Source organism: Drosophila montana, unplaced genomic scaffold (genome assembly GCF_035044405.1).
Source record: "Drosophila montana isolate Dmon_TW-CO22-7 unplaced genomic scaffold, ASM3504440v1 contig_402_1, whole genome shotgun sequence".
Taxonomy (NCBI): Eukaryota; Metazoa; Arthropoda; class Insecta; order Diptera; family Drosophilidae; genus Drosophila; species Drosophila montana.
In genome coordinates, this window is record NW_026998739.1 from 4010348 (window position 1) to 4034941 (window position 24594).

At 38.4% G+C, this 24594-nt stretch overlaps 1 protein-coding gene and 1 long non-coding RNA gene across 4 annotated transcripts in view; one reads left to right on the plus strand and one right to left on the minus strand.

The window, feature by feature from the left end:
- The window catches only part of LOC135439343 (uncharacterized), a 130213-nt gene that overhangs the window by 84322 nt on the left and 21297 nt on the right, over positions 1 to 24594 (plus strand). The window lies entirely within an intron of this gene.
- Ddr (discoidin domain-containing receptor 2) overlaps positions 1 to 24594 on the minus strand; it is a 140990-nt gene that overhangs the window by 78868 nt on the left and 37528 nt on the right. The window contains exons 2-3 of the mRNA XM_064698043.1: positions 23632 to 24058; positions 14005 to 14110 (exon numbers count right to left, since the gene is read on the minus strand). Of these exons, the coding sequence (XP_064554113.1) occupies positions 14005 to 14110; positions 23632 to 23965 (440 nt within the window). The 5' untranslated portion in view covers positions 23966 to 24058. The remainder of the gene's footprint in view (positions 1 to 14004; positions 14111 to 23631; positions 24059 to 24594) is intronic.

The window sequence follows — 24594 nt, forward strand, 5'->3', positions numbered from 1 at the left end:
TTGTCATAAAGACGTCGCCGTCCTCGTTTGTAAAGGCCACCCTTTTCGCCCCTCTCCATCCTGTAGCAAAACAATAGCTGCCGCTTTTGTTTCTACCGCTCAGCTCGGCTCAGTGCACAGCAGCGCCTCCTAGCGCCTGACAGCGACAACAGCAGCAACGCCAATTCGCTGAGTTTTTAATTAAATTTTATGTTATTTTTTTTTTTTTTTGACACTTTTTACCAAAATATTTTGCTAAGCTTGAAAAGTTTGACGCCCGCTTTGGTGGCAAGACTTAAGCTAGAAATTCTTCAGCGCAATCCTTTAACAAATTAATTTTTAGCCCCAAAATGAGCGTCAGATGTCTTTAATTGGTTGTTGCCACGTACCTAAGCATGGTACCTTGATATTATTATAGCACCCAAATAGATTGACATTGAGGTTCTGATTGGAGATGGGCGCGAGCTGTGTTTTCACGGCATGGCATTTCACGAAACTTTAACTTACTTTTTTAAACACGCACGGGACAATTTAAACCAGGCATGGCACAGTCTTAATAGGTCGCAAATAACTGTCTTCTATATTTTTCGAGAAAGTTATAGAATAGTTAATACGGCTTTACACATAATTTTTTTACAAATATACATAAAATTTTGCTCGAATATAAAAGAAGGGTAAGGGTTCTTTCTCCTTCTTAGACCCTAATTACATGAATCCACATAGAATAAATACCTTAAGCAATGTAGAATACATAGCTGTTTGGCAGTTGTCGAATATTTTTTGTTGTTCTTTTAAAGATTTCTTGATATCCTTATATCCCTTTTGCACACATCACAATATAAGCTAAAGCTGCAATTCCTGTTTCATGGTTTAGTTCGTAAGACTTTAAAAACTGCATGTGCCATAGGTAACATTTTCTCGGTCTCATGTCATTTCTCTCACTCTCCCCGAGCTTTCTCCATATTTACATGTCACGTATATAGCCCACATTAGAGTCTGCTTCAGTCATATTTTCTGGCCTTTGCCTGGTCTGGGCCTATAGCATAATGGCTTTTGTGTTATGCTTTTATGATTACACTAAAAACAAAAAGGCAAACTCTGGCTGAGACTAAGGCAGAGTCAGGCGTTAACCCTTGTACAGCGCAAATTGCACACGAAGCGAACGGACAACAGGAACAACAACAGGAACAACAACAGCAACAACAACAGCAACAACATCAAGCATAACAAACACATGTGCGTCTTTTTTATCGATTTCTTGGGCTGTGCCATAAAACGCTAATGGCTGCCACCTCCTCCTTGCACGTCTCTGACATTTTAGAAGCTGCTGTCGCCATTTTGCTTTTCATATTTTCCATTGAACTTTAAGCCGTTGACGTTGCTGCTGCTGTTGTTCTTTTGTTGTTGTTGTTGTTGTTTCGCCTAAGCCTTAGCCGCCATTTTTATTGTCATCTTTTCCGTTGTCATCGCTCCGGCGTGTTTGCCATTTTTCTAGGTTTTCGCCATCGTCGTCGTCGTCTTCGCCTCCGTGCAATTTCCACTTGACACAATGGCACACAAAATGCAAAACTCTTTTGCAGTTTTTCCCATTTTTTTTTTTCTTTACCAGCAGCTGCCTTCAACCTCTCGCCTTGCTGTTGTCTGCTTGGCTTTTAGTAAAGTGTTGCCGGCATTTGAATTGTATGCTTTTATATTTTTGCGGCCTGTTGGAAAACGAACCCAAGTAAAACTTGTCCCCGCCGCATGTCATTTTCCATTTTCCATTTACTTTGCTTTTGGCAGCTGTTTTTCTTTCTTTGCGCCTGCAGTTTCTTTGGCTGCGGCCTGTCATGTTTGTTGTTGCAGCTTTCTCAAGTCATTATTGCCAGGCCGCAATAACTGTGACAAAGTCATCTTTTATAGGACGTGCCCTCCGCAGTTCCGCTCCGAATAGAATGCGGTTGCACGCCGCCTTTGAGGTCACGCCTTCACTGGGTCGCGACTGACTTTTGTCTTAATGGCTTGTCATATATTCAAAATGGTGACTGCGCAAGTGATGAAAGCATTTTAACCAACTAACTACAATACGATCTTGATGCATTTTCCATTGTTCTCAACTACAATTTTAAAAGGAATGCAGTGCCAAATCTTTAACTGAGGGTTTTTGGAAAAAGTCGAAGTTTAGGGAATTTTTCCTTATAATATCGAATAAGCCGAAATTTCTGCAATTTAACTAATTACAGTTATATAACAGATATCTTTTGAACTTAGAAATACCCTCATGACATTCTTAGTTTATATATATTAAATAAAGAAAATCTACTTTACATAGTTAAAGAGCTTGACTTAACCTTGATAACCCGGCTTGCCGGCTTCCGGCCCGCCTCGCCCAATCCCCATGCCTTTATTAATATAACCCCAAACATTTTACGACATATTTAGAAAAGAGTTTCTACCAACTGTTGCCTATTCGCATGGCTTTTCTAATCTTGCATTCTACTTGCTTACCGTATTTAATCTACTGAATACGGCAACAGCTGCCCAAATATGCATATAGTTAGCTGGGGTCTCTTGGCCCCGGTCCCAATGTCATTCTTGATCAAACAACAATAGACAAGAAGCTGTAAATGTCTTTTTGTATCTTCACTCTGCGCCAAAGTTGCAGTTGCAGTCGCAGTTGTCGCAGTTAAAACGTTTTAAGCAAATAGTCAACTCCATAGTTATGCGTAGGCAAATAGCGCCGAGGCCAAGCCTGAGATCTCCGACTGTGCCCAGCCCTCACACTCGATTGAGTTGTCCCGGGTCGACTCGGTCGCATTGTTGTCGGCTGCACATGCGCAGTCTTCTAGTCTTCTGGCCAGTTGTCAACTTGTTGTCGGCGTTGCCTCGACTGTTTATCTTTCAATTACCGCAGCAAACATTTCCACGGTATTTGCTCGGCGTATTTAAATTTAACTGGCATTGCCAATGCTCCCAGCAATGTTGCTGCCGCTTCTTGTTACGCATGCGCGCCGCACAATTTGCTGCCTGAAAGCGTCTCAATTGTGTTGACCTGTTGACGGTTGGAGGGAGGATGTGGCTAGGGCCGGGGCCGAGCTGTTTAGTTGTTTCGCATAGCTATTTGTTGTGCAAACTTTGATGGAGCATTGTGAAAGAAAGGGTGTGCGTGGCAGAAGCTGAAGTCTACCCCAAATACTATACTATTATATATTAATTATTAAAAACTATTTTAATCACAATGTCGGTGGGCTCTATACTTAAAAATTGAATACCAGGTCAATTAGGTCTATTCAATCCTTAGCAACCGTTGTTAATTACAATAAAAAATAGTTTAACAAACTTGTTAGTAATCTGTTCATTGAGTTGATTGGCTTAATAATTAGGTTATTGTTTTTTTTTTAATTATATTTTTTGTTTAACTACATAACTGCTCAACTATTTCCTCTGTTCTGGCAACTCTCATATTTTTATTTTCAGACACTTTCTTAGATATAATAAATTTTCTCTGCATTTAAACCTTTGCTTCAGCTCTTTAGCTACAATATTTCCGGGTATAACAGCTTCACAGCTCACACCTTTGCTGCTTTTACTTGACGTTGTAATTTCCCTGGAATTTTCCGGTACACGCCCAAGCTGAAAGTATTTGTTTGCCCAAGTGTATGAACGCCGGCATTCCAAGCAGCACAACGGCGCGTAGCTTGACAAAATCTAATGAAGATAACCTACGGTGTGTGTATTTTTTTAATAAATGAAATTAATAAAACATGTTTTCCCCCATGACGGCAGGAATTTTGCTTAGCACTGTCGGTTGCCTTGAATACGGCTTAAGTTAACTTGCTCGAAGCGAAGAAAATTTTTGCACCAAGTTGTTTGCCTCAATTAAGTGAGGCAGAAAGAAAATGTTTTTATTTTTTTTTATTTTATTTATTTTGAAATTGCAGCAGGGACTATAAATTTTTGGAGGCCTGTAACCCAAATCAATGCCAAAGTTGCGAGAAATAATGCGTGGCAATGAAGGAATTCAATAAAATGTTATAAATAATTCAATAAGCAAAGCAAATTTATGCTTTTGCCGCTTTCGGGGGTAATCAATGTAAGAAAAATGCCAAACCGTTGTCAAAATTGGAATTGGACGAGCCGTTGGGTAACATTAAATCATAAAAATTGACTCATTTGTAACATAAAAAGCACATTAACACATTACGCAGCATGTGAAGTGCGTGAAGCGGCGAATGGAGTGAGGGGCACAAGTTTGATACTGCTGACAGCTGGAGCGAAACGAAGCCAAGTCGAAATCGAAATTCAGTGCGGACAAGTGGCAAAAGAACTAGCAGCAAGAACAACATAGAGATACAGATACACCCACACACACAGACCCACACACAGCATAAGATACGGATACATGCTGCTATACACAGCAATCAATTCAATCGGACTCACATTAAGAAGTGCGTGGAGCGCTGGCAATGGTGGGGTTGTGAGGGCATTGGTTCAAGCAAAACCAAATCAAACATTAATGCAATAAAATGGAAAACGCGTTAACAACAATTGCTTCAGTGGCCAACAACAACAACAACTGGCAGCTGGCTGCCGTAATCAGTGCCTGTGGCCGTGCCTTTGCCCTGGCTCTGGATTCCGGCCGCGTGCGCCTAAAAGTAGACTACGCTAAAAGCGAAAATCAATGCCACAGACAGGGAGACAGGCAACGATTAAGTGAGCGAAAGCCGCAGACAAGCCCAAAAAGTGTGAGCAACAATGGAGCCTGCGAATTCGAGTCTAACGTGGTTGGGCCCAAAGCCAAAGCACAGGTTGCTTGTTGTTGTTGTTGTAGCATAATGTGGCGTGGCAACGAGTCTGACTTCTAACACAAGCAAATGCAGCATCTAATGCGGCAATTAAGGGATGAAGCGGGGTTTGCTCCACCCCACCAAGGCGAAATGTTCGTAACGTGAAATGCGAACTGTAAGCTGTTTCCAATTTGTGGCCAACATATCATAGATTACGGGCAATACAATACAAGCACAAAACTAACAATGGCCCCTGCTGCAGATTCCATATTCGTATCTTCATTCGTAATTAACCACCAACAGCTCAGAGCGAAGCAGATGTCTAAATGCAACACTAGAATTTCAAAGCCTATATTATTTCAAATTTACAAATGACTGACAGGCAACTACAACAAACCAGAGCTGGGGAAGCAGTTGAAACTAGTACCAGACGCTGTCATTTAGGAAATAGTTTTATTGTGCTCAAAATTATTTGCATGCCTTCAAATACAAAAATCACATTTCGCTATAACTTTGCAGGGGTTTTTTTTATTTCATAACTTGAAATATAGTTCATTATAATAAGTGCAATTAAATATAGGTGTACAATTTTACGTGCAGAGTGTTTTTACTTTTATTTACAATAGTTAGGATTTTCATTTTGGCTGATAAACTAAATACGTGTACTGTGTTGGCTGAATCCAAGCTTAATTTTAAATTTTTTTTTTGATTTTATAGAATTCGTCGCTGGCAAAGTTGAGGTATCAGTCGATTAACATATTATTATTACCATTATTATTTTTTTATCTGTTTTACTTAAAGTATTTTACTTCATTTTAAATATGACAAATATGTTGATTTTTCCAATGCGACATCATTTCTGTATATTGAAGGTTTAATCGAAGTCATTTTTCATTCAGTTTCCACATCATTTTACTAGGTTTTCAATTTAATATCAGAATACTATTCCACATTTAATAAAATAGCTAAATTTTCTTTTAGACCTATTTCCACTCGTATGCCAAATAGATTGAAGTAAAATCCAAAAATATATTGTGGATATTTTTTGACGTCAGAACGACGCGAACTATTTCTCGGCGACATTTCGATTCAAAATGTACAATGATCGATTGCTTGATCTCTGTTATAGCAAATTGTGTCTTTATATACCGCTGGACTCGTTTATATATATATGGCTTTTCTGTACACGATTCTGTTAGGTTAACAGCAGCTGAGTCTTATCTCTGTGTAAAAGTTTGCCTATGCGAGTCCGTCGTTGCTTAGAATGACAAGTGTTTACATTTCCAAAAGTATTTCAGTTCGAGATTACTACTAAATACAGTAAAAACTCTATAAGGTGGTGCCTTTTGGGCGAATGTTTTTTCAACTATTATAAATTTTGGCCACTACCATACTTCGTTTATTAGGGGAAACCCCTCTTGAGCGGAAAAAAAAATCAGTCGACGGTGGCTGTCTGCCCAAGAGAGTTTTCACTGTATATCTGTCTTCAGACTAATAACATTATCTGGACATTAGAAAAGTCACAGATTTACATTCAGGTGACATTTTCAGTTGTAGATATGTATTATTTTTCATGATAATACAACTTAAATATTTTTCTATTATATTTATTTGTTATACTTTTATGTTATTTTGTAATCTTTGTTATTAATAACATTCAATAACAGATCATACACAGCGTGGATCGCCCTGAGACAGTACCATTTGACTGCAAGAGACAGAGAGAGAGGGGGATTGGGATAGAGATAGAGCGAGAGAGAAAGAGCCGACATGAGCCGACATTGACATTGGGGGGGACCATTGTGCAGACCATTTATTTTCGGGAGGCTTGTAGGTATTTGGTGGCAGAGTTCCTATTTGTATTCTCTTAATTCAAATATTGTAACCGATAAATATTTCCACGTACTACTGCTGGAGGAATATATTGCTGGCGGTCTTTTTTGCTACTGATATTACTCTTCAATCCTACAGTGGTGCTTACTTTAGGCTTTCGTTGTTGCGTTTTAGCCTTGAACACATTGCACACAGAAGAGCTTATCAACCAAAGATTCTTTGCATTGAGCTGTTGGGTGATTTTGAGTACACTTTCCACAGATATAAGGTCTCATACAATATTTTGTTGTGGCAACGAATGGCACCTAGCCAGACGATTTGGATGATTTCTAAGCCGCATAATATAGTTCGCAGCCTGTATATTTATAACATCCCTGACTTTGTGCACTCCTAGGTCTCTTTCCAAATCGGAAAGTTCGCTTGAACCAGGAGCACCAAACAGCTTGCGGAGCCTACTTGCTTGTAACGCCTAGATTTTCGCAAGACGGAATTTTTAGTATACTTGTATTCCATAACGCCAGGCAGGAGCTATGCAGGCCAAAACGTGAGGCAACCGCATAGAGAATGAAATAGATGTGTGGAGCGAGTAAAAGAGAGAGATATAGTCCCACGGCAGGCTGTCGAAAATAACTCCAAACTCATACGCTCTTAAGCTTTCCAGAGCGTGATACAGAGAGAAAAAGTATATTTATGAAAATCAATGCCACAGACAGAGAGACAGGCAACGATTAAGTGTGCGACAGCCGCAGACAAGCCCAAAAAGTGTGAGCAACAATGGAGCCTGCGAATTCGAGTCTAACGTGGTTGGGCCCAAAGCAAAAGCACAGGTTGCTTGTTGTTATTGCAGCATAATGTGGCGTGGCAACGAGTCTGACTTCTAACACAAGCAAATGCAGCATCTAATGCGGCAATTAAGGGATGAAGCGGGGTTTGCTCCACCCCACCAAGGCGAAATGTTCGTAACGTGAAATGCGAACTGTAAGCTGTTTCCAATTTGTGGCCAAGATATCATAGATTACGGGCAATACAATACAAGCACAAAACTAACAATGGCCCCTGCTGCACATTCCATATTCGTATCTTCATTCGTAATATTAACCACCAACAGCTCAGAGCGAAGCAGATGTCTAAATGCAACACTAGAATTTCAAAACTATATTATTTCAAATTTACAAATGACTGACAGGCAACTACAACAAAACAGAGCTGGGGAAGCAGTTGAAATCATTGACAGACGCTGTCAGATATTAAATAGTTTCATTGTGCTCAACATTATTTGCATACCTTCAAATATGAAATTCACATTTCGCATAACTTTGCTGGGTTTTTTGACTTCATACCTTGAAATGTTCTTCATATTAATTACTATTAAATATGGGTGTAAAATGTTATTATATTTTATTATTATTGTTATTATATTGTTTTATAATAATTACTCAGGGTTTCTTTTTTAGGCTGATAATCTAAATACATGTACTGTGTCGGCTAATTCCAAACTTATATTTAAACTTTTTTTTTAATTTAAAAGATTCTTTTTCCTTCAATATATGTATATATGTACATTATCAATCGTAAGTTAAGCTAATCGTCAGCTTCTTTGTCTGGCTTTTTCAGATACCCTGATGATTTAATCATATGCTCTTTAAAAGAAAAAAACTTCGTTAGGAATTTTATTAGATGAGTAAAAAAAAATTTATTATAATCATTATTTTTATGTATTTTACTTAAATTATTTTACTTATTTTTGTGTCCAATGCGATACAAATCATTTTTGTATATTTAAGGTACAATCCAGATTCCAGTTTCGACATCATTTTACTAGGGTTTTCAATTTAATATTTATTTACTGCGGCAAATTAAATTTAAAATATATTCCTCTTCTTATGCCTATTTCAATTCGTAATCCAAATAGAATGATGCTAATTGCAAACAAAGTTCGTTGATTGTTGTTGACCGCAGAACGATTCGACATATAACTCGGCGGCATTTCGATTCAAAATCTGCAACGATCGATTGCTCGATCGCTCTATTATTGCAAAATGTGTCTTTGAGAACCGCTAGAATTGAACTTCTGTTCAGACTAAGTTCTTGATAGATACTGATTTATTTTTACAAATCCTAGTCCTTATATACTAGCAGAGAATATAATTTTAGATCTGCTGTCGATGCATTATCACCAGCAGGTCACTTTACAATCTTAAGCGCCTCGGTGAAAACGTGTTCATGCGTGAACAAGAATAGTTTATATATGTATATGTGGCTTATCTGTACACGATTCGATTAGGTAGCTAAGAGCAGCTTAGTCTTATCTCTGTGCGAAAGTTGTGTTGTCTGAATGCATTTTTGCTTAGCATGACAAATGTGTTAACAGTTTAAAGTTCAGATGGAAAATATGACAATTCGAGATTACTGCTAAATACAGTAAACACTCTCCTAATGGATAAGGTGAACACCCCTCTTGGTTTTTTGTTCAAACTATTATAAATTCGGCCACTACCATACTTCGTTTATTATGAGGACACTTCTGTTGAACGGACAAAAATTAACCGACGGTCGCTGTCTGCCCAATGTTAACGTTGACCTTAAAGTTGCACACAATGCTCAGCTAGTTGCAAGAAATGAATTTGGCACGTTATCAACTAGACATTTTAACTAGAAAATGAAAAAAAAAAAGTTGCCAGCCAGCATTTCCCATACGCATCGTGGACCGCCCTGAGACAGTTTGATTTGACTGCGAGAGAGACAGAGTGGAGATAGAGATAGAGCGAAAGAGAGAGAGAGACTGTTGCAGCTATTATCTTGAGCCGACATTGACATTTGGTCGCATTCACATTGACTTTGACATTACCCCATAACGTTTGGGGGCTTCGACCCTTAACCCTGCCCCACCCCCAGCGAACGCACTCTAACCGCAATCGGAGTTCCATTGATTGCAAAACGTTGTAAGTTTTGTGCAGAAAAGTTGTTCCTTGTGGTTTTGTGCGTTGGGGCATATGAAATGCAGCTTTCAATTCTCACAGTCAGCAATCGACGACAGCAGCGACAATAGAAAATGCGTTGATTTTGATTCGATGCTGTCAATATAATGTGAAAACAATACGAATCAGGCAGCCAACGTTCTCGCCTTTGCATTTACCATGTGACGGCATTCAGAGTTGGGTCGCCCGCCCTTTGTTTCCAGTACATAAACCAAATGGGTCAATTGATTTCTGCTTATTGCATGCTAAGCTGCCATAAGATTTTACGTAGTTCACTTCATTCTTTTTTTTTTTTCTTTCTTTTTGCCAGCTCGATTGTTTAGCTGCCCTTTTGGCTGTGTATTGGTAAAATGTTTGCAATTGTTTCCCGTTCTGGTTTTCTCGTTTGTTATGTTATGTGTAAGTATTTCCATCAGCTGCAGACGTGAAAAGTTTTTCGGGTTTTTTTCTGCCTTGGTTCGCTAATTTCTTTGGCATTTTTGCTTTACGCAAGAATGAAGAAGTTTGCTTAATGGACTTATAAGTCATTTAACTTTATTAATCAGTGCCGCTTGAATGCTGCCTGAAAATAATCAACAAAGGGGAAGCGGGAAGTATTTTTCCTAGTTTTGAGTTCAAGGAACGATAATGCTATGAGAAAGTGCATGAAATCTATTGAAGCTATAAAAATAAGTGCATAATTTTGTATATATACTATCCCCAAACATTTTATTTTATTAGGTCAGTACTTCACTTATAATATGGATGGAATCAGAGTTTATTCGCATAAATTTCAATAACTTCTTAGTTTTTTCCCATTTACTTCTAAAACCATTTTAAATATTAATAATTTATTATATATTTTCTCTTTTAGTATAATAGATATGAAAATTGTAATTTACGTCTTTAGCCTAATTGTTACTTTACGGTTCTTCCGTTAACTTAAGCTTGTGCCTCTCTATGCCATTCTCAATATTTGACACAGTTTTCTGGCATGCCAACCTTCCATCCATATTTCAGCGACATGAGTGTATTGAAGCTCCATTAGACCATTTCTTAAATTGCTTCAATTATCAAGGCAACTGCCTCAAAGGCCAAAACATCAAAAGCAACGAAACAAATTTATGTGTAGCCTACATTCAGGCGACCAAAACGTGAGCCAACCGCATAGAGAAAGACATAGAGGTCGAGCGAGTAAAAGAGAGAGATATAGTCCCACGGCAGGCTGTCGAAAATAACTCAACTGTCAAAAATTTATGCCAAACACATACGCCCTCAAGCTCTGCAGAGCGTGAAACAGAGAGAAATAGTATATTTGTTATACGGAGAGAGAGAGAGAGAGATGTAGAGAAAGAGGGGCTATTGGTATGACAGCAAAAGCGTCGCATATTTTCATTAGGCGACATCCATCAAAATTCACGCATGAATATGGACTTTTCATGTTGCTGACACGCGGCGCTCACATTGTCATTTCCCAGCCGAAAAACTCACACCAAATTTTCCGGCGCTACCACACAAATCAAGTCAATTTCTTTACTGCTCGAAAGTGAAAAACTATGCAGCTATGAAGTTTATTAGCTCAAAGCAACTGCAAATCCGCCGAAGGAAAAGGTACAGCTAAAATGGGCAAAGAGTTTCTGGTCACGTAAGGCTCATAAAGAATGCTTCTGTGGAATCATTTGCAATGTGCGCCCGCCTTTTGTTTTATTTTTCGGTTCCTTATGGTTGGAAACTAGGCTACGCTAATAAGTTGCCTTGTTGTGTATCCTTGGCAAGTGGCCCAAATGCGGCCCGTAAATCTTAAGACTTGGCTTTTAAGGTACTGAAAATTGTTGCTTTAACCCTTCAATAAGCAGCGCGCCTTCATTTATCATACACGTTGAGTGTTTTCTTGCGCCTCTCTCGGCGCTTCTCAGTGCCTGACTGCGTGGCAACCTTTGCATTTGTAATAAAATTCATATGACTTTGGCGCATGTTTAACGTAAAACTGCCCGTTCAGCTACCCGCTGGCCCCACCGAACCAACAGCGGGCATCATTAGGCCTGAGCACGCACATTCCCGAGTCAGCTACGTTTCCCCGTCGTACTTCGCACTCCCTTTGCCCTCACATAGGGCGGGCGCCACATGCAAAACGCCATGTGTGACATTTTTAGTACCAAACATTTGTTAGCGCACCGTAGACCCTCTGTCTCTCTCGTTCTTTTTGGCATGGGTACAGCTGGGGAAACCTCGCAGTCAACACGTACCAGGGCACCGAGCCGCATTCTCTTCTTCTGCCTCTGCCACAATCTTAATGTTGTTGGCATCGTCGTCGCCTGTCGCCTGTCGCTGGTCGTTTTTCTGTTGACTTTGCATAATTTTATTGCTTTTCTTTTATTTTTATGCGCTTTGCCTCGGCTCGATTTGCCTGCTGTTCCACTTTTACAGTTCCCCCCGCCCAAGTGCTACCAGCCTTCCCCACGCCCCTCTTTCTCCTAGGCGACATTGACATTATAATCAATATTTTTGTTACTTCACTCAAACATTTTGTTGTTACTTTTGTTTTGGTTATGTCGCAATTTTGCTTACATCTTTGTTTGTCGTCTCTGCAGGTCATTTGGACAGTTATTTCCCCTTATAACTGACTGACCTTTGAGGTCATATGTACTTGGTAGTATGGAGCATCAGTTATAAAAATGATTTTTGGATTCTTTTTGTGCTGTCATTCAAAAGAAATTAGATGAAATTACCCGTAATTTGAAAGGCTTTAACTTTGAGCTCTTCTAATTTTCCAAAAGTTTTCCTACTTTAATGCTGCAGTTAGGCTCGGATCTCCTTATTGTTCCAAAGGAACTACTCAACCACTTCAATTTATCGCTGTACAAAAATATAACTGCCTATGCAATTGATATATGCATTTCCTAAAACGATTTCTATTATTCATTTTCTCTTAAAGGACATTCATTAAGCAATGGGAACCGAAACTTCGTATCTAAATTCTATTTTATAGCTTGTTTTCTTTCCGGCTGAGAGAAACTTTCGCAAGTTATTAAGCTTGACATTTTGTGGGCTTGTTTGGGTTTTTATTCTGTGGTGTCCATCCAAAGTTGTTTGTTTTTGTGGCACATTGTGTAAATGATTTTAGTGTGTCATAAAAATGTTTATTCTGAAATGTATGTGTGGGTGGAGTTTATTACGGGCAACAGTATTATGCATTATATATTCATGATCTCAGAGCTTGGGGTCAGCTCTGGCCATTCTAAATAATTACCAAAGTATTTCATTTTTATTTAAGTGCGTCGCGAATTTGTCATGTGTGCCCAGAAGATAAATCAGAAAATGCTTTTGGCCGACTTCACAACAGGCAAATAAATGTCAGCAAAATATAAAGCGGTCATAAGTTGTATCATTATTTTCCATAATTTACATAAGTATCTTCGCGGGTGTGTGAGTGTGTGTTTGTGTGTGTGTGTGTGTTTGTTGTGTTTCTGTGTGCGTATTTTAATTTATGTCATTTGTGTGTTTGCCTTGTTTTTGGCAGAAATGACATAAAGGCATTTAAACACGCCATAAAATAATTCATAATAATTTCCATGTACACAGGATACAGAAATACCGAGCCGCCTTCGGCCCCGCCCTTCGATCATCAATGTAACCGTTTTTATGTGACAGATTTTAATGCATGTTCCTTGTTTATCATTTTGAGTTAACATAAATGGCATGTGTGTTTTGTTGCTGTGGCTGTTGATGGCTTAAATAATGTATTACCTAAGGGCAGGGATAAGGTTAATACAAAGTCATGAAGTCGTCTGACGTAATTAAAATCCTTTTTGCCTTTTCTTGTAGGCATATGTATATGTATTCATATCAGTTACAACATATGTGGCCTATAGTTTAAGAAATATAATCTGTATAGCCTACAATTCGAGTCATTTCCTTTTTAACTTAAGCGCTTCTGAGCATAAAAAGGTACTTGTTACTTGTTACTAGACCTGTATACGTTTTATTTACTGTTTTTCATGAATTTTCATTCCATATTAGCATAATTCTACTTACACAACAAATATAATATCAGGTTAAATATTATCTTACTGACTTCTCTTAAATATCACATTTCTTCTTGCGAGCTTCATGGGCTTAAGCAATATTTACAAATATTTTGATGAAATATTTAAATAATTTTTTGTCAGTTATGTATCCCTATACCACAATTACTCTTTTAATAATTGCCTTCCTCTTCTTACCATTTTCTCTTCTTCCTTCCCTTCCTTGCGATTTCCATTTACCGCCCTTCTCTGCGATTTTCATTTGCCTAACGAACATCAAGTTAGGCTTTGTTGATGCTTAATTTTTACTGGTTTGTCGGATAAAAGTTATGTGACATATTTATATTTAGTTTATTTTTTTTTTGTTTTAAATTCTTTTTCTGATATCATGAACGCTAAACTTTGGATCTTATTTGTTTTTAATTTAATTTTAATTGGACGTACCTGGCATGTTGTGGGCCCACATTTCCCATATCATGAGCCGAACTAGCCGTAATTTGAAAGTCCGCAATGGCGCCAGATTCCATGCCCAAAGCCTGTTTGCAGGTGCCTGAAAATTATTATAATTTGGATATCAGTTCGTTTCGGTATCAGCAAAGGTAGCTCCATTAATTTAGCGTACTCTCTCTCTCTCGCTCGCCCATATTGCTTATGTTAATTAATAATGTGATGCGCTTTGGCCTGCAGCGCATTGCATAACGAGCGAGGCTAAAATTTCCACACCAACACGCCCACAAATTCAGGCAACTGGCACTTGAAAAATGGCACCCAATTAAAATGAAATATGTGTAAATATTATACATAATAAGCATAAATGTTGGGGCCAAAGGGAAAAGCTTGATTCAGAAATGATATTAAAACAAATCAAAAATGCTATGCAACAGAATTTCTCACCTGTCAGGCGAAACGCATAAATTAATTAAACGAGAAACAAAGCAAATCAAATAACGAGCCAAGATGGCCAGAGAGAAAAGAAGATACAATCGGCAGACTCAATTTCCATTTACCATCAATCTGTGAGACTGCATGAAAAGCGCAATTATCATTCAGGCTCCACTTGTCGAATAGAGCAGCAGCAGCAGAAGCAGCAGCAGCAGCAGAAGCAGCAGCAGCAGCAGCAGCAGCAGCAGCTGACGCTTCAAATGAAATTCCACTCAAGCGGCCAGCGGCCCCCAGGAGACCGCGAAAGGGTCATGAATAGGTCGTTGAGACGCCGTCATCAGCATCATCAACTGTTGTTCTTGGCAGCTCCAGCCAGGCAGACAAAAATATCAACAATATTATCATTCAGTGAATAATTAGATGCAATCAGTCAACGCTTAAGCACCATAAGTCAAAGCCAGCTGAGCCAAAGCAGGAAACTAGACAAAGGTCAGCGGCGGCGCACATTCTCCGCGTCCGAGCACTCAGCGAGCACCCAGTGAGCATACCCACTTGACAGCCCTATCGCACCATCTGCAGTTATAGATACTTTTACATCTTGTCGTCGTAGTTTCATTTTACTTGCAACACTGTTAGCAGCGCTTTTAACTTTTGGTCGTGCCTTCGTCCCATTTTGGTCTAGGTCTTGCTCTTTCACTGGGTGCTGGCAATTTTCAACCGCTTTCAATAGTTGGGTGGTTAGTAAAGTTTATCATTGTTTATAAAGCCTGGTGCAAAAGATCTTAGGTCCTTATAAGGTACTTCAAGCCTAATAAATCCAGAGATTTAAGAGTCACAGCGTTCGTTTTTTTTTTTAATTTAATCGTATATTTCCTTAAAATTTGTTTTAGTTTTGAATTATCAAAACTAATAATTTTAGGACTGTGGGAAGCTATCGGAGTTACTTTTCTTATGCTGATTAACCTTTTCTTTACACAAATATAAATAGGACTAGCAACTAGTAAAAATTCGTTTAAAATAGACCAGTTTATGGGCTCTTTCTAAAAATATGCATGTTTCTGTTTCTATTCTAAAACACATAATAAATATTAATAATTTTGTTATCAAATATATCTTAAAGTATAGACAGTTCGTTATTAATAAGGACTATGGTTTTTTCCTGCTTCATATCTTTAGTCGTCCTCCCATTAACACTGGTATTTAATATTTTCCCTATTTTGCTTTCTAATCCCATCGCTATTCCTACTTCTGTAATTATCTTCTCAAAAACCTATCGAACTACTCCCCCGTGTTTATCTACTGGGAAAGAACTTATGGGCCCGCTAGTTCTTGGGCATGTTCTGGCTTTTACCCAGCCCATCATCGACGCACTGCACTAAAAACTCATTTAGCCAAAACGCAATTGCTTAATTATCCACAGACAGCAAAACTTTGCCAGTGCCCGTAAATTGTTGCAATCATTCAAGAAGAAGACCCCCTAAGAACCGCCTACCAGAGGCGAGGCCACAACTTACAGTTGGTAATATTTACATTACGCCCTGACATATTGCTGCTCATAAATTATTTTTAATTATTGAAAAATAAGTTGAAGAAAAACTATGTTGGGAGAAATGTTTCCCGTTGTCTGATCGATGGTCGCGCAGTTCTCTAGCTTTTCTATATAATGTGTGGGTAATCAATTATGACAGAAGTAACTCCCTTCCCCCTGCTCCACCCATCCCAGAAGTGATGATTACAAAGCTGTGGAAACTATGCCAAATCAATGGCAATGGGCTAGAAATGGAGAAACGTTTTATTTACTGCATAAACAATGAATGAGCCCCATTGGGTGGTTCGGGGGCTAGATCTATTGAATTCAACGAGTAGATGCGCTGCTCGCTTGCCCCTCTCGTGGCATGTGGAAAACTATTTCGCAAAACTCTGACGGCAAAATGCAAAACTACAAAGTGAAAAGTAAACAACGCACGGCGCAAACAACAGTGGTTGTTGCTGTTGTTAAACTTGTTGTTTTGCTGGTAAAGTTTTGCGCAAAATAAATTGCACAAAATTTAATTAACTGCACTTGAGTGCGTGGCCGGGTATGTCCGCTGCAGTGCGTCCAAGCTGGCATCCGCATGCTCCCGGTTCGTGTGTGTGTGTGTGCTTGTGTTTGTGTGTTTTTTGCGATAATCATAATTCAAAGTTCTTTGAGCCCGAGCGTAAAACAACACAAACAAACACCGCGCAACTTTATGAAATTGAAAATTGCACAAATTTTACAGTTCAATGCAAGTCAAAGCATGGTGCCAGCGGTTATGCGGGCAAGAGGTCTGTAAGATTGGTTGGTTCATGAAATCGGTTTTCGGCATCCATAATCCATGGCAGATTGTAAGCAAACATTTCGGATAGACTAGAGTGAGAAAGGGAATATTAATAGTAGCCACAGAGTGCGAGATATAAACACATACATATTCTCGAAGACTTTATTAGCATTGTTCCTATGGGGTTTGGCTTTTGCATTTCAGCTCAATTAGTATTTCCCCAATTAAGCGAAATATATTTGTGCTTTGGCAACATATGAGAATGCCTTATTGACATAGAAACTAATATATTCGATTAGAACTTCAATATCTATATTTTCCCTTGACAATTTTAATTTTAATAAATAATTTTTCATTTCATTAAAACTATTATTAAATAAAACCTGAACGAAGTACTTTGCTTAAAAGGTCACTTAAAACCATTTGACATTTATAACTTTTATATAATTTATTTTTCGTAATAAATTTATTTTTGTATTCATCATTTTCATATATGTAAATATATTTAACTTCTGAAGTAATGTGTAAAAGTAAAAAATTGTATTTTAATATTTAATATTATATTTTTAAAGTTCTGTATAAGTTTATTTTATTGGAAAGATTTTCCATCATGTTGTCGCACATTATATTTGGATTTTTACTATATATATTTTTTTTTTAACATGAAAACATTTTATTTAACATAAAAACCAATTTGTTTTAAGTTTATGTCGCTTTAAAAAAGCTTTATTTGGTCAAATATATAGCAGGGTATTTATTTGTCGACTGTGCAAAATTGTACGTACTATATCTTTTTGTTTGAGCTGTCGAGGGTCTCAAAAGCGCCAAAAAGTTTGGGGCGCCTGGCATCAGTGGAAAAGTGGGAGCAAACAGCGCCGACACCGCGCGAGAAGCGCGTTCAATGACGCGTATCTGTTGTCGGCGCTCATAAACAACAAAAGCAACAAGGCGTGCTTTATGAGCAGCGAACCCCACAACAATCCCAGGCCGTGGCAGTAGAGAACTTTTGGCTATGGTTCGTTAGGGCTGAAAGTGAGCGAGAGATTCGTGTAAAGCAATTTACGCACGCATTTTAATTGGGTTTCAATAAGCAATAGTATCTAACGGATGCAACGGTTGTTTGAAGCCACAAAACAAAAGGTCCGGCTCGGATGCAATGTGCTGATTAATTGTAGGTAGCCAAAATACAGCACAACACCGAAAACGAGCTGTGGAAATGGAAGTGGACGTGACAAACATCTAACACGCAACATTAAACAACAGCAACTATCGGCGATAGATACAGATACAGATACAGATACCGACACATACATATATGTAAAACATTTTGTACGGCGCAGGCTAGATATGGCTATAAATTAACATAATTTATAAGCAAAGTATCTTAAATGCATGTCACCACATTTCGAACATTCACTTTTACGCTCTATCGCAGCGCACATAAATCCCAAAGTAAAAAAAGAGAAACAAGAAGAAAAATTATACCATAAGCAAAACATGTTCCATGTCGCTGTGCCTTGTCTCCTAATCGTCGCCAAGTTATCAGCGCGCGTTTGCACAGCCTTTTAATTTATCGACTGACCATGCAAAATCTGTTCCCTCTTGTGGCCAGCCGAGTGCCCAGTAATGGAAGAGAGATTGCTATTGGGACTGGGTCTGTGTTTGGTGGGTGCTAAGGCTATTAATTGTTATTTAATTTTTTTCCGCACACAGACATGCATGTCAGCTCGGTTCAGTTCGGTTCGGTTCTTATCGCCGCTCTGCCATCAGCTATCGGCATGCAGCTGCAGGTCTGCAACCTGGAAGCAACATTAGCTATGGCCATAGGCCTGCAGGCCGTGAACGCCAGAGCTGTCAAAATGTGTGTTATCGCTGCATCTAAATACGTAAAATGAAATGTATCTCAAAAGGCTGTCATGTTATTTAGTATATAAAGCGTTAAAAACACCCAAGGGATTCAGCTGCACACAGTAGCCAAGCAACTAACTAACTTAAAATCTGCACTAAACTTAAGTGAGAAGTGGCTTATTTGCTTGGCAAACGAAAAATGCAGTCTACGTAATTTTGAGCGTTTGCTTAAGTGTTAGGGCTACAATGGCGTTAGTTGAAAGTCTTAGCTAAGCTTTAGTTTAATTTTAAAACAGAGTTTGTAGTTATAGAAGAAATTATTTCTATATTCTTAGTTTGTTTTATTATCTTCGGGCATTATTTTATTATTGCGTATTATTTAAATCAAGAAAAAGCTTTTAAGCTACCAAGATTTTCAACACTGCAATTCAGAAAGAAATTGCTTAGTTTAAAGCTGCAAGATTAAACATGTACAGAAGTAGCTCGCAAATAAGAATGATTTGTTTATATCTTACATGTAACTAGAATTTTAGCTGAACTCCACATTAGAGTATGCTCTTTATTTACTGGTCCATATTTTCTCTATAATTTCCGCTCAGTGCCCCACAAGTTAGACGCAGCTAGTGTGGCAGCCACAAGTCACCATCGGCAACGCCAGTGCCCCCCGCCGCGCTCTTTGCCGTTGCGGCTTTGTGTTGCATTTAGTTTTGATTGCCACCGTCGCGCTGGCTGTTGGTCGGTGGCTGCATTTTAGATGCATACATATTTTATGTGCTGCCTGCAAGCTGGCGGCCAGTGGGCCAAATTACATGGATTTCAGCATTTGCCGCTTGGCGTTTAGTTTATCGCGTTTGGCCACTGTTTTAGGCCGTCGTATCGTATCGTATTGCTGCCAGAGATGCCAAGCGACAACCGACAACCGACAACTGACAACATCTAAAGCCAATCCATATCAGGTTTTTTTCTTTCTGCAAGTCGCGGAAAGTGGTTTTTGAGAGATTCCGCTGCAACGGCGTGTGTGGGATTTTCATAGTGTGCTGGCGCTATTATAAGTCGCCCATTTGAGGCTAGAAAGTAAAAGTGCCTGGGTGTATATTGTATATTGTATATTGTGTAAATGGGCTACGGGGCTGGCCAAGCAATTAATTCGAAAATTGCTTTCGAGCGCTTTAAGCAGCCAAATTGTCTGTTAGTTGGGTGCGTTTTCAGTGCACCAAATTGTTAGCCATATTAATGGGAAATGTGGCCTGAAAGCATGTGTGTGGGTAATGATTGAACTGAGACATTGAAGTGACAGACACTTAAAAGATTTTGGCAAGTGGCTAAAACAACATTTATATTAACGTGTTCATAAAGATTTGCAAGCGAAATTGATCAAATAATTATGTTAGTCAGATTTGAGCGTTTGATGCAATTGTTTACATTATATAGAATGTATTTAATACACATAAACAGTCAGATCTAAAATTAATCTGTTTTTAAATAATAAATAAATATATTACACAAGAGTTTAATGTTCCGTCAACTTGTGCATATCCCTGTTATTTTTAGTATATACTTAAAATGTTACTGATAATGTATACAGAGAAATATTTAAAACAAACTCCAATAGTTGCTTGTTAAAGAATCTTAGGTATGCACGATCCTGGCGACTTCAAGACAATATACAATTTGACCTCGTATTGTTAACTGTCATACATAAATCTTTGGTGCGGCAATCGATATTGAGTGCAACATCTTGTGCGTGCACCATTTTTCGACGGGGCATACGATTTCAATGCCAATCTCTACAAGCATTTCAAAAGACAACGGCAACGTTATCAATTTAAATAATATATATATATATATGTATATATAGATGCTGTTTAAATGCTGCGGTCATTTTTTATTTGCTCGCCGCGCAGCAATTCGAGCAACATTTCAACGCGCCTACGGTCAAATGAAATATGTCAGACATGCAGATATTTACGCATTTAAATAAATACTGGCTGCACAAACAACCGACCGATTCGTAATCGAGCAAAACAGACCAAAGTAAACCGAAGAGCCGACCGAATAACCAACCGACCGACAACATGATTTTCATTCAGATTCATTCATTTCCTGCTACTGACCTGGCCCGGTTATACACTTCGCTTGGGGTATATTAGCTTTGTGAGAATAGTTTTATAATAGTACTAATATTATTAAATATGTCTTAGATTTAGATAAATGCTAAGTCAATATTATTTTTATTAATATTATTTAAATTTATAAAGGAACATATGTGAGAAGAGCCGTGAAAATCTAATGTGAAATCGAATTTTTTATTATGCGTGTTTTCTGTCTCTTAAAATTGATTGAATAGCAAATGAACTAATATTTTATTGAAATTTAGCACAAGAGTATCCAAAACGGATTAAAGTACGAAATTCTCAATGGGAATAAATATGAAATATTTCAAGATTAATATAGGAAGGAAATTGGTAAAGTGTAAAAGTGATATTTAGCTAGCAGGGACTGAGTTTAAAAAAAATATATAATATACAAAATATTTCAAGAAAATTAGGTTAAATTAAACTACAATTATTTATAACAGCAAACAGCATCCCAAACTGTGAACACATTTGATTAAACTATTGTTTAGTGGTTTAACCCAATTCTGAAATGATATGATATTTATATACAAGTTTCCGAGTGTATATTAACTTCGATGATCCTTAATTGGTTATATCTTTGGCTTTGGCAAACAAGTTGCTCGCTAACGAGCCAGAGGCCCACAACAAGATAATTTGTTATGCTCAGCAGACGAATGGCACAGCAGCAGCAATAACAGTCAGCTGTGTGCGAGGGGGGTGGGGTGGTGTGAGTGCAGAAACAAAGCCAGAGCTTCGCCAGCTGGCCGTGATGGACGCGACCACACACGTGAGCATTGGGAGCCACCGCCACGACGGAGCCAATCAGCAATGGTAATGAGCAGCGTCCAAGTTTAAGACCAAGACGCAGGCAGGCAGGCAGGCAGGCAGGTTGGCAGGCAGTCCGGGCAGAGTCATCTATCAAAAGCACCGCTGCGGCTTCGATTTGGTCGAAGCGACTCAGCACCTAGCTAAATATGTGTGGGCACACATATATATATATATATATATGTATATATTTGTATACGGGTACCGTGTGCCTATGCCCTAGCCGAACGGCTACCCATCATTTTTGCACCGCCTTGAGCCTGGCCTAGACCTAGGACCGGGCTCATGTTTATTAATGACGACGTCGTCGTCGGCGCATCCTGGCGCTTTGCGTAAATTTCTGTAATTGGTTGTGGTTGAGCGGGTCCTGCAGCCGCTTTCGCTCCCACTCCCGCTTCTATTCCCGCTCCTGCTTAACAGTTATTAGTTACGGTTTGGGTTATTGGGAAACACTTGAGCGTCAGGATGTTTGGATTCTGTCTTGTTTCGGTCCTGTGCTCCCCCAATACCTTTGCGGTTGATTGATTTCTATGTTGATTGCTGAATGCAAATGCAAATTTGTGGACTGTGGCTTAAGTTGCCCCACCTCAACTAATAGTATTTAGTGCAATGGTAAATGGTCGTGTGTCCGGGCGAGCTATTGCTTTGCATGCAATGAAGCCGAACGAGGGTCGCCTGATCTATAGGGGTGATGTTTGTACTTGGTATTTAGGTTCTTCTACTCTGCCGGGAGGCGTAGCTCAAGCTCTACTTCATCCTAGTGTATTCATGCGTTACAAAATATACATAATACAATTTGTACCTCGTATGCATAAACATATCTCATATTTTTTCTATATGTATGTATATAATGTGTTGTTGAGTTTTGGTCCATCCAACTAAGTATGGCAACAAATTCATTTCCAATTGGCTTTGTTACATATACACGAAATATTTTCCATAATATTTCTTTGTACCTTTTTGTGCCTTTTTATATTTTGAACAAGTTTTTTTTCCTTACAAAAAAAATGTTTTTTTGTGTGTGCGAGCGCGTGTTATCGAAATAAAAATGCATAAATTTTATGTCATGGGAACTGAACAGACGGTATTTGTGCTCAGCGGCCATGTGAGAGAAGGTAGCTGGCATGAAAAAGCGTCAATGGGGTCTGGGGATCGGAATTGGTCAAAACGGTTAAATTGTGTATCAATGTGGAAGTTTCGTGCTGCATATACTATATACAAAATGCGCATATGTGATGAATATTTAATAAACAAATACGAAATAATCGTTTTAGATTTCATATATAAAATACAAAATGAGTCAGAGATGAATTTTTAAAAATATTTTTTTTGTGTATGATATGATGATACTTGAGTTAAAAAAACAAAAACATGAAATGTGCAACTGTGAATTTATTGCATTTATAATAGCCATTCATAAAAATGTTTCTTCTGTTGAGCCCTTGCAGAGGATATGATGATATTAACATACAATATGTAATGTGTTGAAAAGCAGAAGTAGGGGAATTTTTCGTGAATACTTTGCTATAATTTTTTGAGGGTATCTGTCAAAACTTGGGAGTTAACTTATATTATATTTTTATAGCTGTCAAAATATTTATTTGACCACTTGATTATATTATTTGGGATTTTTATGTGGCTTGAACATTATATATCTTGGGTAATGTTTTATATTTCTCTTGATATTCATAACTTGAGGAAGTTAATAATTAGTTGCATAAGCGGACAATAAACATAATTTGGTACTTGTATAAAACGAATTTAAATTTAAAAAATTTAAATATTTTAATATTAAAATTTAATACAAATCGAAAATCTGAATAAAATATTAATATTAACATATTTAAATTTTATTAAAATCGATGCCTTATTCTCTTATTCTCTTCCTCTAAAAGAAAATTAATTAATTTTTCTCATATTAAAATTTAAATTTTCTCTCTCTCTCTCTCTCTCTCTGTCTCTCCTAAAAGGAAACTGAATTTATTTTCTCTCCTTTTTCTAGAGGTGGAGTAAGAATTAATTTTTAAAAATCGAACTTCAAAGACATATTGACATTCTGGCCAGGTAATTTGGCATTGTAATGCACCTCATTTACTTACCAATTTCCAATGCTGCCACGCCCACAGCTGAGCCAGCTGGGCTGCCCACAGTTGCTGCCTCTGCAGCAATGCCCGTGGCACTGGGTCCGCTCAATAAAATCAAAGTCAATGTCAGCCAGCATAAAGTTTTATTGTTATTAACACCATGACGCTGAATGTGGCAATAACTTTTTAAATAATTTGTTGCAAAATGCCAGCAGCTGTTGTACTCGAGCTGACGTCCACGGAGTGCGGCCCTTCCAATTTCGCCGGGCCAATCAATAGACAAATGTTGTTGCTTCGGTTCGCGCTCCGAAGGAGCCGAATTCAATTTCAGTAATTTTATCGCAGGCATTTTGACGTTTGTTTGGTTCTTGTTTTATATATATATATTTTTTGTTGAATTTCACACGTTCCGAGATTTTATCCAAGCTTCGCGCATTTCACGCTGCAATTACAGAAAATGCAAGAGAAAATGTTGAAAAATTGTTAAAAATGTAGCATAATTGTCGAGACATTTTTTAAATGCTGCAACTTAATTGGCGTGCCTTTAAGAATGTCAGACAGACAGGCAGGCCAGCCCAATAGCTGGCTCACTGTTTCTATACCATCCACTGCGCCCTCTAAATACATCATTGTCAGCAAATTAATGTGACGTGACCTTGCAAACTGTCGCGTTTTTGTCACATGACAGCAAGTCATGTGGCAGTTGCTGGCAACAGTCGCTGCCAACGTTGCGCAGTTCCTCGGCACGATTTTCTGAGCTCTGAGCAAGCAAAATTTATGTAAAATGTCAGACCTAAAGCCCCTACTCTGTCTCCCAGCTCAGCGATATGCCAAAACGTGTCAAAATACAAAAATATAAACAGCGCGAAAAACTCAACGAAAATGCTGGGACCCGTGCAAGGGGACATGCGATGGCATCAGTCTGATGTTTGCCCTTTAGGCAGCCGGAAATGCGACAAAAACAACAACAACAACAAC